At 36.5% G+C, this 15,763-nt stretch overlaps 1 protein-coding gene across 2 annotated transcripts; it reads right to left on the bottom strand.

Moving 5' to 3' along the window:
* Positions 1-385: 385 nt before the first annotated feature.
* LOC118265989 (protein FAM91A1) lies at positions 386-15,474 on the bottom strand. 2 transcript variants are annotated; one of them, XM_050694656.1, is made up of 19 exons: positions 15,271-15,474; positions 15,028-15,112; positions 14,669-14,776; positions 13,421-13,522; positions 12,700-12,881; positions 11,012-11,112; positions 9,747-9,924; positions 8,999-9,132; positions 8,185-8,296; positions 7,577-7,681; positions 7,267-7,353; positions 6,578-6,756; positions 5,782-5,948; positions 5,263-5,508; positions 4,939-5,085; positions 4,232-4,863; positions 3,759-3,862; positions 3,614-3,683; positions 386-3,283 (listed from the first exon to the last, which is right to left on the bottom strand). In XM_050694656.1, exons 1-19 carry the CDS (start codon positions 15,340-15,342, stop codon positions 3,173-3,175), a joined length of 2,922 nt encoding a protein of 973 aa, XP_050550613.1. In that variant the 5' UTR covers positions 15,343-15,474; the 3' UTR covers positions 386-3,172. The 2 variants fall into 2 exon arrangements, with proteins under 2 accessions (XP_050550613.1, XP_035435204.2); XM_035579311.2 differs by having other exon boundaries at positions 8,191-8,296.
* Positions 15,475-15,763: the final 289 nt, after the last annotated feature.

Genomic DNA, 15,763 nt, shown 5'->3' with positions numbered 1-15,763 from the left:
TGAAGGTGTCCAATATGACCAGGGTAAATAATACTCCACCATAATAACGCCGTTCAGCGATCAAACGTAGATATCAGCTGATGGTAAGCAATCGCCGCCGCCCATGGACACTTGAAACCCTCGGGTTTGGCAGGAATTTAAGGATAGTTAGGGAATCGGGGCTTAGGGAGGTTGGATAGGGGGGAATTAGGCGTCCGGTAACCTCACTCACACAACGCAAACGTTGTTTCACGTCGGTTTTTGGTGAGGCCGCAATATCACTCCGGTCGAGCCGGCCCATTCATGCCGAATCATGGCTCTCCCTCAATTAAAATAGATAAGTATATAAATTATAATATATAAAGGAATATCAAATATATAAGTATATTGAAATAAAATAAAAACATTATTTACAAATAGTTTATTTGTATCTTACAATAATAAAAACTGAAGTAAGCTATAAAAACGTAAATTATGTTGATTAATTTGTGTTTAACTACAAGCAAACTGGATTGCTCGTTATGGCGTAACGACACTGTCTAAAAAAAAAAACAAAGAAACTAAATAATATTAATCCATTTTGTTTAATTGACGGACACAATCCAAAGAGTGGTCGAGGCAAAAGGGACGGATACTTACTATTAAATGTAATTAGTTATGGCCATATTTACTCGTAAGAGTGTTAAAATTTAATCGATTTCGACATTACGACTAGTACTTATCCAATTTTATGGCCTCGCTATCTTCCTACTTGCTGAACCCTAGGATTAAATACTCGAAAAAGATAACAGGCTCAATAAATTACTTCTAGCAATGATTATAAGAATGTATGTACCTATCTTAATATTCCGGTTGACCATGCGCATTGCGCAAAATTTTGCGCAAAGTTGCGCATTAAACCGCAGTGTAGGGTTTGAACTTAAAATAAGCAAGCGAGGACAGCGTGGCCATAAAATTCGATGAGAACTGTATAAGAATTTACTTCTAAACAAAATAAAACAATGAATGATAAAATCGTATTCTAAGTACAAGTATAACAATAAATAAATCTCTGATTCATAATGTAGACATAACATACAATACTGACAATAATTTGCGTTAAAAAAAGAACAAATCATAAAACTAAATTAAAGATGCACATTTATTATATTTTCTATACATTATTTAACTAATTAAAATCTCTTACACATTGTTTTTAAAAGGCCAAGATGAAATATTTGATTGTGTATTGGTAACTTTTAAGGAGTAGTTGGCACTAGTTTTAAATTCTAGTATTGTTCATAATTTATTTTGTTTTCAAAAGGACCTTTTAGAAACAGATTGCTTTCTTAGGAGATTAACCTTTAAAATTATTATTTTTTGTATTATTTGAACAGTTAAACTTTGAAGGGAATTAAATTAACATTAAATAATATTTTTATTGCATATAAATAAAATTAATTGTGATTAAACACTTTAGAAGTTACATAAGTCGTCATTTTTAGTGTATTTGAAGACACCACTTTTCATTCATTGCAGTCACCCGAAAATAAGAAACGAAAAATATTTTTTTTCATAATGGCAATTTTTCTAGATTTCGCACACATCTTTTTAAATTTTAAATTAAGTTTTGCCACTAACATTTAAATAATAATTACCTTTTTTCAATTAAAGTAACTTATTTTGATATTGGAATCATTCCTACTTCATAAAATTAAAAGTTATATTCTGCATAGACAATATTTGGGACATTCATACCATGCAGGTTTTATGTATGATCTATTATTTTTAACATACAGACAGTTCTTTTTTAAGATGGCCATTTGGACCATTGGTATCAATTTGGGCTTTATGCCCACTGATAATAAAGCTGAAGTTTGTGTTTGTTGAAAGATATCATATAAAACTACTGAATTGGATGCATTAGCAAAACTCTTTTGATTTGGATTCAATTCCTGAAATAGGTATAAGTTAACGTTTATAACATAATAGTTGTGATTATACATTGGAAAATAAGGCATGAAGCAAATACAAAGAGATCTCATAACTGGATTTCCCATTAACATAATGCGTGACACTTTACGGGGAGTACAGGACGTTACAAACCATGCCCCCTCATTATTTTCCATCCATACACTATAATGTTGCCAATTGTCCACATTTTAATGTGCCACTTTCTGAGCGCTTATAACCTATCTACACCTTTTACTTATAATATCATTGGGCAAAACCCATTTGTTTTGTCACAGTGCACAATCACATTATGGCATCTCCTCTTTGTACTTGCTTCATGGTACCAACGCTCAAAAATTCCAAAGGAAAAACTGACTTTAAAAACCGAAAATTTACTTCTTTCTATAATAAATAATAATCAAGAATTGTGTCAATATCTTTTACCCACAACTTAATTATTACTATCTCTATTTTCTTTATGTGAAAGAGAGAGAAAGAATGACTATTTTTAGGTAGAACTTTCTAAGTTTAAGTTCGTGGACAAAAGTATTGACATAATAATTATATCACTTTGACATAAAACAACGTTATGTTAATGTGACATAGGGTTATGTCACATAGATTGAAACCTAAATTAAATACTATATTCTGAATAACTCTTTACGGAAGCTTCTCAATCGCAATACTTTTATTGTATTGTAAAGTGGGCAGAAGAAAATGTATGGGAGAATCCTTTGAATTTTTCAAAGAAACTAATGTGATTATTATTTTAGTGTATCAATCCTTAAAGTTTTGCAATAGGAATTATGGTTATCGTTTTAAATTAGAGTAAAATTCTATCGATCGAGTATGCGAAATAAAAATAGTATATTAAGATTTCGTAGTGCATGAATGAGACGAAGAGACCGCGTTCGGCGTCGTGATTGGTCGGCTGCAATGAATCAACCAATCAGAGCATGGAACGCGTTCTCTGTCGGACTCGTTAAACGTAAAACAAACTCTTACTAAAGCCTCAGGCTATTCCTTAATGATACATTAAGTTTGTTTATTTAACCATAATTATTAATGGCCAGGCACAGGCTGAAAATAGTATTTGTAACTTTTTCTCAAATCCCCCAAACATTTTCCACGTCCACTGTCACCACATACAACTTAAGAACTCTCTACATAACGTCTAGTAAAGCTCAACTCCGGAACAACAAACATACGTCTGTCTCTATCGCACTAATAGTAGATATGGCGTGTGCGAGTGAGACGGCATTCACTTGCCGGTCCACTCACTGATCCTGCCGTTCTCGAACGCCAGATTCTTTCTCGGTAATGGAACTAAGGAACCACGTTTTACTATTCCCATGTCTTCGCCGGGGTAGTACTGGTAACATTGAAAAGTAATACATTAGATTTTTACACATGTCATATCAATAAAAAAAAAATTACAGTTTTGGAATCTCTCTCAACTGGAATGACTGAATGTATGAATGCTTAAGAGTAAAGAGTATCTAAAAAGCTAAAAACCCAAACCTTTATCTCTAAGGTTATCGGGTACTTATACAAAGGTGGTGAAACAGGCGCTTTACATGTCAGTAAGTTGTCACTGTTAAACCACACCCTTCTTACAGTCGGACAATTAAATCAATAAATGCACTCTTTTATAAGTTAGAAAGATCAATACTAAAGGTGTACACCAAATATTAGAACTCACCTGACATTGCGACACAAACTTCAATATATCGGAACGTATGAACTCATTGTCTTCTTTCACCTTCTCCAATCTGCAATAAAAAGTATAAAACATACATCCTCATATTTATAACAAAGTATAATGAACCTTACAACTAACAACTTACAGTTCAGGTTTCGCTATTCGTTCTACAATACACTTGCAAATCTTCTCACATAGTGCTTCGTCAAACAGCGGTATGCCGAACTGGAGGTCTACTATAGTCCATCTCTGAAAATTATAGATATTTGAGAAAATTGCCTAGAATACTGTAAGGTAAAAATAATAATAATAGAAATTCCTCTCTCTTAAGCCCTGACCACCGGTAGCTTAAAGTTATCCCGTTACTGGTGGGCTACTGCTTTTTATATTATTAAATGTATTTTTTTTTATTTAATATTTAAAAATAAATAAATGAACATAATAATAAAAACTTGAAATGGCACATATTGTGAGGAGCTTTCTGTCTCTGGAAACCCTAACCACCGGTCGCTTAGACCAATGGTAGGGGTTATAAATAAATAAATAATTTGGTGTTAATTTTTTTAAGTAGGCATTTAAATATGTACTAATATAATAACTGCTTATAAAGCTACGTACCTCTGGTCTACAAGTCTCATCGTCCGACACATAGTGAGCAGTATCCACGCCACTGTCGCCCTCCGCGGCCGACATCTCGGTCAACTTGTCGTTCAACTGGGTAAACATAGAGATGGACTCCTCGGCCGGACTCAACAAATCCTCCAACTGGTTGACCGACCGGTCGCACTTCTTGTTCAAATTCTCGCTACTCACGGACGAGGAGTGTATGGGAACGAGATCGTCTGATAGAGCGATCGATTCTTTGCTTGTGGAGTGTTCTTTGGAATGCTTTTTATCGGATTTCAGGTCTTCGATGCTAGTGGAAGAGGAATGTATGGGGACGAGGTCGTCACTGTTGGCTATGGACTCTTTGCTGTGAGCGTGTTTCGTGACGTCATCGAGGGCTAAGTTGTCGAGTTCGTCACAGAGTAGCTGTCCAGACTCGACGCTGGTGAAGCCGTTGGCTGGGGAGGAGTTCTTGCTGTCAGTGGTGGGGGTGACGGCGAAGTGTGACTCTATGGGGGACTGCAACCTCGTCAGGTTCTTGGAGTACTCCTCCGTGTATCTTTCTGCGGATTCCGTCGACGATAACGACACTTCGCTGATAGGTTTCGCAATGCCACAAATTTCTTTCTTCTTTCTTTGTTGTACTGTGAAATAGTCCATGTGTTATTTGGTTCATCAACAATAAGTTTCAGTATCAAACAGAATAATATGCTCGTTACCTAATTGCACGGTAGCCGGTGGTCTGGCACAGCCGAGGTCTGGCACGCCGATGTCTGCCAGTGTCACGTAGCCGACGGAGCGAGTCAGGCGCAGTCTCTTCAACAAGCGACGTAGGCCAGCGTGACGAGACCATAGCGCTTGTGACTCTGAACAAAACAGTTTACTAGTCAAAAGTTTGTTTAATTTGACACTTTCTATCTTGATATTGAAAATACGAGGTTGACAAAGTTTTAATAGCCACTATGGATCAAACACTAGGGTAGATCTGTTTAGGATCCTACAATAAAATGACATTCAAGACATACGGAATGAATTAGTATTACCTGTGCAAGTATCAGCTTCAGGTGGGAACATGAGATGTCGCAGCGGCGCGGGGTGGCGGACCCCGAGCGCCTGCAGCAGCACGGGCCCGCGGCGCAGCGCCGTGTTGGCGGCCTGCAGCGCGGGGGCCGCGGGCAGCGCCCCCGCCGCCGTCCCCGCCCCCTCCAGCGCGGCCTCCGCCCCCCACCACGACACACCCAGCCGGGAGTAGCCGAGGAGGAGGCGTGGGACGCCACGTAGTTGAGTGCCTGAATTATATTCATTTATTATCACAATTCTATCTGCCGGTATTGTTTTACGAAAATGAAATCTAGATATAGTAAGACGAGCAAAAAGTTGGCCACCATCTCGCATGGTGTGATGTGGTTAACGATAGAGTAGCATTGAATAATGCTTGAGTCTATAGAGAATTTTTTGACAATAAAAACTATCCACTCAATTTTTTGGCGTAACACAAACCAAATGTTCATAAACTCGGATTCATTAAGTCACTGTAACAACTAACAGTCAGTTCCACTTACCCTTAGTGAGTAAGAGCGTGGGTGGTCCATACCCGGCCACATGATACAGGTAGAGCTTCATCCAGGGCGTGTGTGCCTCGGGGGGCGCGGGCCCGATGTGGGGCAGGGACCCCGCCGCCGCGCCCGCCCGCGCCTCGCGGCACAGCGGGGCTGTCGATATTGCTAGCCTACCACATAAACATCGAGAGGTTTTGGTCTGTTCTAAAGTAATTTCAGTGATTTTTGAAAAGATCTTTCTGAAAAAGATGGTGCAGAAGGTTTCCGGAGCACTGATGAGAGAAAATTGCCAAGACAAATGGCAAGATCTCGTATCAGAAGTGAAGATTCACTTTGTGTTGCTCAACCCAACTTTATCGTTGAGTTTTCCATATTTTAATGTTGGTTCCTAATCATCATCAGCCGGAACACGTCCATTGCTGAAAAAGGTCTTTTTCAAAATATAGCATGTTTAATCGTGAATATAATGATTACCTCGTTGGTCGAGTGGTTGCAAGTGCGACTGTCGAACAAGGGGTCTCGGGTTCGATACCCGGGTCGGGCAAAGTATTACTGGTCTTTTTATGAATTTTCGAAAAATTTTCGGTAGTAGCACGGAGTCTGGAATATTGTGTCCAGAATATGGCAATAGGCTCACCCCCTATTACAAGGGACTTAAAACAAGAATGGTGAAAAGTGTGAGTACATTGTGAGTACATTGTATAGCGGTATTACGTGCCGTAATGTGCACCTCTGCCTACCCCTTCGGGAATAAAAGGCGTGACGTTGTGTGTGTGTAATGGTGAGTAGGTGTACGTACTTGTACTTGGTGGCGAGCAGTCGTGCCCTCGCGGCGGCGCCGAGCGCATGCAGCGCCTCGCAGCGCAGCAGGTCGAGCGGGCGCAGGGCGGCGCGCAGCGAGCGCAGCGCCGCGCGCAGGCACGCCGCCGCCGCCAGGTAGCGCCGCGCCTCGCCCTCGATCTCCGGGTCCGCCACCACCTACACCGTACCATACAGTTTACTCACTACTTACGGTAAAATGGGGTGAATAGAAACTCAGGGGGTGAATAGAAAAAAAAAATTAGGATTATTAGTTTGTTTTCATGTTTTTGGTTTTAATAGAGCATTTTTGGTTTTAATAATGAATTAATAAAAAATATTAAAATGGTGTAAACAGTTCTAAATTACGTGAAAACAACAAAATGTTGTTCCTATTCACCCCTGTTTTGTTTCTATTCACCTCGGTTTACGGTACCACAACAATATTCATTATCAGGGGGCCCACTCTAATTCAACGAACGAACGAAAAACTTCGCAGATTGCGTGCTACAATTTTATTCTATTTATTACGAACTTTTGTGAACAAATAAATAGGTTTTGATAAGAAATTGAAAATAAAACTTTATTTCAAGTAATCCTATATATTAATTTTCGGAAGATTAAACGAAACTTCGGATTCGAGAACCGGAGTAGGCCCCAGGATCGAGAGAGATTCACTATTTGACTCACCTTATCCAACTCCATGAGTAAACTGTCCAGACTCTCATCCGGCAGTTTACCGACTTCGAACAACGTTACCGCATGACTCTTTAGATCCTGGAAATACGAAAACGTCTAAAACATCTTATCCAAATTATTCCGTTAAAAGCTAATAGTCCTTATTCTTCTAGCAGTAAGGACGATATTTTAGTATTTAGTTTAAAAAGTACTAAAAGCTTACATCTTATCCAAATTATTCCGTTAAAAGCTAATGGTCCTTATTATTCTAGCAATAAGGACGATATTTTAGTATTTAGTTTAAAAAGTATTAAAATCTTACTGGAGATAGATTTCCCATCATAAGATAAGCTGCTAGGGTGGAGTCAAACAAGATTGCAACTCTTCGTCCACCGTTGTTTGAAGACTCCGTTATTTCATCTGGACTCTGGAAAGAGTCAAAATTATACATATTATACTAATACTTGTTAGGCTGGACAACTGGCTACCATGCAACGTATAGCAGGTTCGATTTCATACGGAACAACTCTTTTTGTGATCCACAAATTATTGTTTTAGGTCTGAGTGTCATGTGCATGTGAAATTATATGTTTGAAAACGCATCCACGACACAGGAGAAAATCTTTATGATTTGGGGCTTAATGTTTAAAAAAACACATAATTATGGAGCAGAATACATCTGTCATCGCCTCTACTTTCCCCGCGGGAGTCACACATTTTACAGAGACCGGGCAGCATCGCTTTTAATAATAATTTAACAAACATGAATCTATTAAACTCCTTCGTCTATCGTCCCCTTGTTATACAGAAGAGGCCTCTGGTCCCGCTGTAAACTGCCACGGGCTATTAAAACTGTATTATACTATGTTAAACTGTATTGTCGTGTATAAAACTGTATTGTACTATTATAACTGTGTTGTGTTGACTTACACATACTTGTTTGGAAGTAGATGGCGTCTGATTCTTTATGAGGATCGGTTCCATTTGCAGCGCGTCGTCATCCATGTTGGGGTCGAACGTTAACGGAGCAATCTGTCTGTACCTGAGGGAAGATGAGGAAAACATATTTTAGGTATCACTACACAGAGTTTAAATTCAAATACGTTTCTCTAAACGGAGATGTAACTCACCCCACTTGTTGTAAATGGGTTGATTGTTTAAATCACTACATAGTATAAAACAAAGTCGCTTTCTCTGTCCCTATGACCCTTTGTATGCTTAATTTTTTAAAACTACGCAACGGATTTTGATGCGGTTTTTTTAATAGATAGAGAGATTCAAAGGTTTACATGTATAATACATTCATAATAATTCACCATTGCACCCATGCGAAGCTGGGGCGGGTCGCTAGTTGTAATAATATAATAATGACTAATTTTTAATGCAAGCGCAAGCTGGCAACACACTTTCAAAAATGTCTCATAAACCTTTCCAATTTAAAAAGTAATATTTTTCATGTTATGTAAATATTGACTGCCTCGTTGATCGAGTGGTCGCAAGTGCTACTCGACAAGGGGTCTCAGGTTCGATTCCAGTCGAGAAAAGTATTACTGGGCTGTTTCGATTTTTTGAAAATTTCTTAGTAGTAGCACGGAGTCTTGAATTGTGCCCAGTATATGGCAATAGGCTCACCCCCTATTATATGGGACTTATATAACACAAATGGTGAAAAGTGGGTGTACATTGTATAGTGGCATTACGTGCCGTAACGTGCACCTTTGCCTTTTTATGTAAATATACTAACGGCTGATGGTTATGTGTGGTGACGGCGTCCCTCCAGGACGGGTGCTGCGGGGACACGGGCGGGGGCTGCAGGTTGTTGGCGAACCCCAGGCGACAGTACAGCGATACTGCTTGCTTTACCAACTCGCATTCCACCTAGAACATAATGGTACTGGGGTAATTTGAGCAAATAGAATGTTTCACGGTTCAATCTCTAGGTCGTACGTTCTGACGTGTTAATGCAGTATCGAAATTGTCAGTATTCTACGATAGTACTAGACGACGACTTATGACATTCTAGATATTAACAAATAAATAAGTTTTCATTTCTGTGAAGAAAAGTTATTAATTCTCTTTCAGAGAGCATGTTTTAACGTTTTATAAATTACGAATGATTCCAAATCATCAATGTCATGTGACGACCGGAATGGCACCACGGCCTTACAGAAAACCGACGTGAAAGAAGCTTGCACTGAGTTTCGTTGTGATTGAGGTTACTGGGGGCCCAATTACCCCTTCCCAAACTTCCTTATCCCCGATTCCCCAATAACCCTTAGATTCCTAACCCCCAAAAGTCGGCAAAGCACTTGACGCCTCTGGTGTTTCGGGTGTCCATGGGCGGCAGCAATTGCTTGCCATCAGGTGATCCGTCTGCTCTTTTACCGGTTTATACCATAAAAATATTAATTAAACAGAAGATTGTACTAGTCTACCTACTCTTCCTCGAGAGAAAGAGACAGTTGGTTGTTTTTATCATTGCACTAACTAACCTGTAAAACAGCAGCCAAGTCAGCAACGCTAGTATGTTCATCAATGGAGACGAACACTTTGTACAGCAGCGTCTCGAAGTAGTCGCCGGCGATGCGGTTCATCACGAACCCCTTGAGGGGGGGCACGGACACCTTGTCAGCGGCCGTTATTGGCACGTCCAGGTAGATTAGGCCGCGTCTATTATATAATTCAAATAGTTAAATAGAACAATCATACAAAATATGTATAGTAATATAACTAAGATAATTATTTTGTATGCAGGTAAGAAAGTAAAGATTTATTAAGTACCCTTAGTACGAGTTTACTTTACGTTGAACGAAAACGAAACGAGAGCGCGTTCGTGAGAGCGCCGAATTCACGTCTCGTTTCGATTTCGTTAATCGTAAAACAAACTCGTACTAAAAACAAAGATGTATGTACTATACTTTTCCGACCAATAGTTATAAAAGATATTGTACTCTTACAATAAGTATAGCATTAGCTAAACTGTCTCTGTACTTATTCAATCATTATTTTTTATCTGCATACTAAATTATTTGGCTGACTGTACATTATAACATATTTATTTGTAACAGTTGTTGATTCCTCTTAACATTAAATAAATAAATAAATACTTCCTCAATTATTTTTAAACGTGTCAAAGTACTAATGGTTCAATAACACGGTTGACTGTACATGGATTCCCCAAAAGCACGCGCTATTGCATAATAAGAATGGTCTATAATGTCATAATCATCATAATTTTGTCATCAAAATGTATACAGCATTTTACTAGATAAGCGATCTCTTACAGACGAACACCTGTGCCAAATTTCATCCATTCTGTTTTTCCGGTCTGTTGCATTCAGATATTTTTAGTTATCAAAGCTTCATTTAAATCTCCAGACTGACAAGCTTAGAAAATATTACAAAACCTTGTATATTGCGGAGACCCATGGTCCAGAGGGCCTACTCCGGTTGTCGAATGCGAAGTTTCGTTTAATCTTCGGCTGTAGGTTTTATTGATTTACTAATAAAATTACTAAAAATTAAGTTTTATTCTTAAGTTCATATCAAAACCTATTTGTTTATCTTCATTTAATTCTTTCATTTTTGTTCACGAGAGTTCGCAATAAATAGAATTGTAGTATGCAATCTACGAAGTTTTTTCGTTCCTTCGTTCGTTCGTTGAATTAGAGTAGGCCCCCAGGACTTGGCTCTTGCATGTTGTAGATGATGACCATGTATTATTTTAGTAATCACACAAGTTATATTAATATTATACCTGTACAGAGTCTTGACGACGTAGTAGTCCAGGGTGCCGGCGGTCTGCGAGCCGCGGTCGATTAGCAAGTCTATTAGCGCTCTCTCGCTCTCGCCCAGAGGCTGGTAGGGACAAACGAATGGTTGGGTCAAGATTATGGATCAAAAGTATAATTTTGTTAATAGAATAGTACAAAATCTGTCTATCTATAAAGTCGACGTCAAATCATTTATTCCAATTAAACCATAAATACTTAGGTACTTTTGAAACGTCAACAAAGAAAGAAATAAATAATAGTCTGTCCGTCAGTGAAGCTAGGTGCTTGTTCCAAAGTGTAGCTTCGAATATAAATAAATATAAATAATCCTTTATTTCATTATTTCACAAAATAATTTACATGAAACAGCCACAAATAAGTATTAATCAATAATTATGCTAGTGCACTAGGAATAACTTAATAAGTAACTTACCAATATTTAGGAACTATAGGAAAATTTACTTTTTAACCTAGACTTATGTATAATTAGCGACTTGCCCGAGCTAGGTTTATAAAAACCTGTGTTTCGGGTCATCACTTACAAGACTATCAATTTAGGTGCATGTGTACAGAAATAGAATAACAACTTACAAACTAATCTTACATTCATACTAAAACTTCCAATAGTTTTTCTGTGTCTGCGTAATCAAGATTTAGTAGATACTCTGATAACAATGTACTACATTTATAATAATTTACACTATATATATTTAGTATCTTGTTGACTTTGTTGTACAAAAATGGTCCTAAAAATACGTAAAATCTATGTGCAAATGCATGTAAAATCTATGTGCATGAATGAAGAAGAACAAGCAAGAAACTGCACATACTATAATTATTTGGAGCATTTTTATATTATTCTATATTCTATATATTTGTATATTCTTTATACAATCATCGGTAACCATACAACAATAAAAATAATCTTAGCTTTGGGTACAATTTTATCAAAGAAAATATCTGATTTTTAATCAAATCGAAACTAAGCCATATTTGCTAAATGGAACTGCAAATTTCAACCTAGACCTAGTGTCACGGTGCAATTATTTTTCCTATTGAGCCAAAAATAGTTTCGTACCAAGTTTACATAATGAATGTAACGAAGCGATAATCTTTTGTTTGTGACGACACACGTCACTTGACGCAACACAACTGTAAACTGGTTAATTAGCATGACAGAGAAACATATATTATGTCTCTCTAGGCGAAAGTTTTGCATACTTTAGTTTAAAGAACCACTTTCTCCTCGGATTATTATAAATAAATTGAATGTAAGTTTAAGAGGTGATATGAAGCCCAAGAATCGCTTAAACATGTCTATTTTAAAGTATTCAGTAACATTTATGTAAATAAAACACTTTATCACACTCCATTTTAGGATAACAAAATTAGGAAACAATTTCCATTGTATGACAAACAAATTATTACTCAAATTCCATAAGAATAAGGTTCAAAATAGATCGACATCACCTTTAAGGCGAATTTCAGATTTTAGTACACAATTAAACTCAATTTAAGTGGGATAGAGTTCATATTACCGTAACATTGTTTTCTAAAACGTATCCCAAATCCAATAACCTTAAGGTTCAAAATGAGTTAACACCTTACAAGGCGAGTTTCATATTTTAGTGCAAAATTGAACTTAATGTTAGTGGAATAGGGTTTGTATTACCTTGACATCATCTTCAAGAACGTATCCGAGTTCGACTCTCCACCACGGTTGCATGGGTATGTTGAGCGGTACGCGTGGGAGTAGGGCGCGGATTGCCTTGGCTCGTCCTCGGCGACCTAGAGACCTGGCTTTGGCCACCAACTCTAGGTATTCATTCCGACCAATACCAAGCAATCTGAGACCTACAAAATAAATTTTAAATAGATTCTTATACACATTACCCGCAATAGATATGTTGAGACTAGGAAAGTTAAATAGTTATCTATTAAATTAATGGAAAAATATTAGATACCTATATGAAAACGTTACTTAAATAAAACGAATTGAAGTTTAGCTCGGGCGAGCTATTCATCATCCCTATTGCCTAAACCATGTTATAATGTCAGGTAACTTTTTTCCTGAAGGGGAACATTCTTAGTCCCTTCAGCTTCATAGTATTGTTAATCAATTAGATAAATGAAATAAAATACTATGGTTATCACACAATTATTATTCATTAAGTTCTTACATGGTTAAACAGATGATAACTTATTAGATAACATAATATTTATTTAGATAGAAACATAAATCACCAACCCTCCCTCCAATATCAATCCCCAATCCTTGTAACTCCTCTGGTGTTATGGGTGTCCATGGGCGGCGGCGATTGCTTACCATCAGCTGATCCGTCTGCTTGTTTGTCAAGATAACCATAAAAACAGAATTTATAGGCTATACTCACAGTCAGCAGCAGTGAAGTTGGGCATAGTATCATAGCTCTTCTCCAGCTCAATGAGGAGTGCCACTACCTCCACATAGTAAATGAACGGGGTTATTCTCAAACCTACAAATACAACATCAGATTATTTATCGGCTTACCTATACAAACTTAAATGGACCTGAGATCTCTTTGCTCGGTAATCACACTTGCAATCACTCAATCAGTCAGTCCAAGTTTTTTTTTTTTAATTTGTGTATTATTTTTCCATATCTAGTCATAGTTTCCTGCCTTCTTATCAGAGACTATTAAATTTCAATGCTATTCAATTTTAACTCTATTCAACTCACTGTTTACATTAATTCATACAAAATATAAATCTTCCATGCAAATCAATAAGTATTATAAATGTGAAAGTACATGTTGGTTACACTTTCACTCAAAACTGCTGAGCAGATTGTGATGAAACACTGTGCAGGGATAGTACAGATATTGGAAGAAATTGTAATGATCATCATTTGAGGGGAAGAGTCATTTTAGCTTTTACTATATTAAAACACTATTATTAGAGATAGTTATTAATGTAAAATAATTGATGATGACTTGGCTCATGAAAAAATACAGACAAAAGGGCAGATTTTGCCTACCCTTTTTAAAATAACAAGTGTGATATTTATGTTGTATGAGTATTTATTTTATTATTAGATAAATATATTGACATTATTTGATAACAAAAGTAATTGATAAGCTGTAATTGAACTTTACAAGACAATTAATGGGTGAATCACTTTATAAAATGTATAAAGACATAAACCTAATAGGCACTTGTGGTGGATCTTGTCAAACAAGATTTTTATTTATTGTTTCCAAACTTTCTATTTTTTTCTTTATATATTTAATTTATTGTATAGCCTATTTATAGAGGAAGGTTATTAGGCTATAAAACATCACGCTACTATCAATAGGAGCCAAGCAGAGAGGCAGTGAAGAGTGAAATGGCACAAAAGTAACTATTAATATTATAAAATCAATTTAACCAATAGGTTATTAGGTTATGTAGCTTGTCCTTATGCCTGTCTTGCGACCTCTGCTTTAGCATATTAAATGGGAGAACAAGGGTAGAAAATACACATGTCTATTACCCTTTTCTAACCAATATGCAAGTTTAACTAACTGTCATGATTTAACTAACTGTCCTGTCCCATTTAAATGCTGTCAGTTATCAAGGTAACAATAATGAATAAGTAGAAAGGAATATTTTGGTCAACTAACCTTTCACAATCATATCTGCTAGGTGATAGGGGTAGAGCATGAGCCTCTGTATGCTGCTCTGTACAAGAGTCTCATAATACTTCTTCTCATCTTTCCGAACTGTCCTTACTGAAATACAGATCTTATTTAATTCATACTTATTGACATATCTTTATCATTAATTCAATTCGCAATATATTTATACATATTTATATACAAGATACAAGACAATCTTATTGTGATTTTATTAAAACACATCTGTTAAGAAGGTCAATAAATTAATTTTTATTCAAAAGAGAAATGTCGTATTTATTCGATAAACATAATGTTACATTTTACAGTTTAATTTAATAAATAGATAATTAATAATGTACACTCACCAAGACTCCCTCTGTACCTCAATTGATTTTTAATACTAAATTCGAATATGTATCTTTCATATTCTTTTGGCGAATCACCCAACAGCTGAAACACCAAAACAAATACTCAACTTGTATGTCACTCACTTCATTAGGGAAACAGTGTAAGTGATTAATTAACCACACTTATTCCATACACTCGCCACTGAAGATAAACATCAGCAGCATTGATAATTTAAAACAACAACAATACTTCTAATTTACCTTTTTTACAGTCGCTGGTAACTGCGACCACTGTGTCTTTTTCCTGATACATTCCTCAATTTCGTCTTCCATGGTACTGGACCATTTAAATAACGATTAAATTATTACATTGATAGCAAGTTACTCGCTACGGCCTTGGATAAATGGATAAACTGCACAAAATATTTTTGATGATAAAAGCAAGCAAATACCAGTGTTGCGTTCAAAGTAAATACTTAATAAAAATACAATGTCAAAATATATGGATACTTACGATAAGAATAAAAAGAATGGGTTAGTTTAAAAAGAAACCAACGGAATCTACTTTAAGATATTTTATATAAGTAAATAAATCATAATTTAAATTGGATGAAAACAAACTTAAACCCTTTTTTGTGTGGATTTTTATTTATCTGTCATTATGTAAATAAGAAAATCGTGTATTCGAACGTACTTGTCACTTGTCATTAAGAATCTGACGCAGAACTGATAAAGTTGCCATATAATAGAAAGT

The sequence above is a fragment of the Spodoptera frugiperda genome, chromosome 7 (assembly GCF_023101765.2).
Source record: "Spodoptera frugiperda isolate SF20-4 chromosome 7, AGI-APGP_CSIRO_Sfru_2.0, whole genome shotgun sequence".
NCBI lineage: Eukaryota > Metazoa > Arthropoda > Insecta > Lepidoptera > Noctuidae > Spodoptera > Spodoptera frugiperda.
Note: the sequence above shows the minus strand (reverse complement) of the source record. Positions and strands in the feature narration are given on the sequence as shown.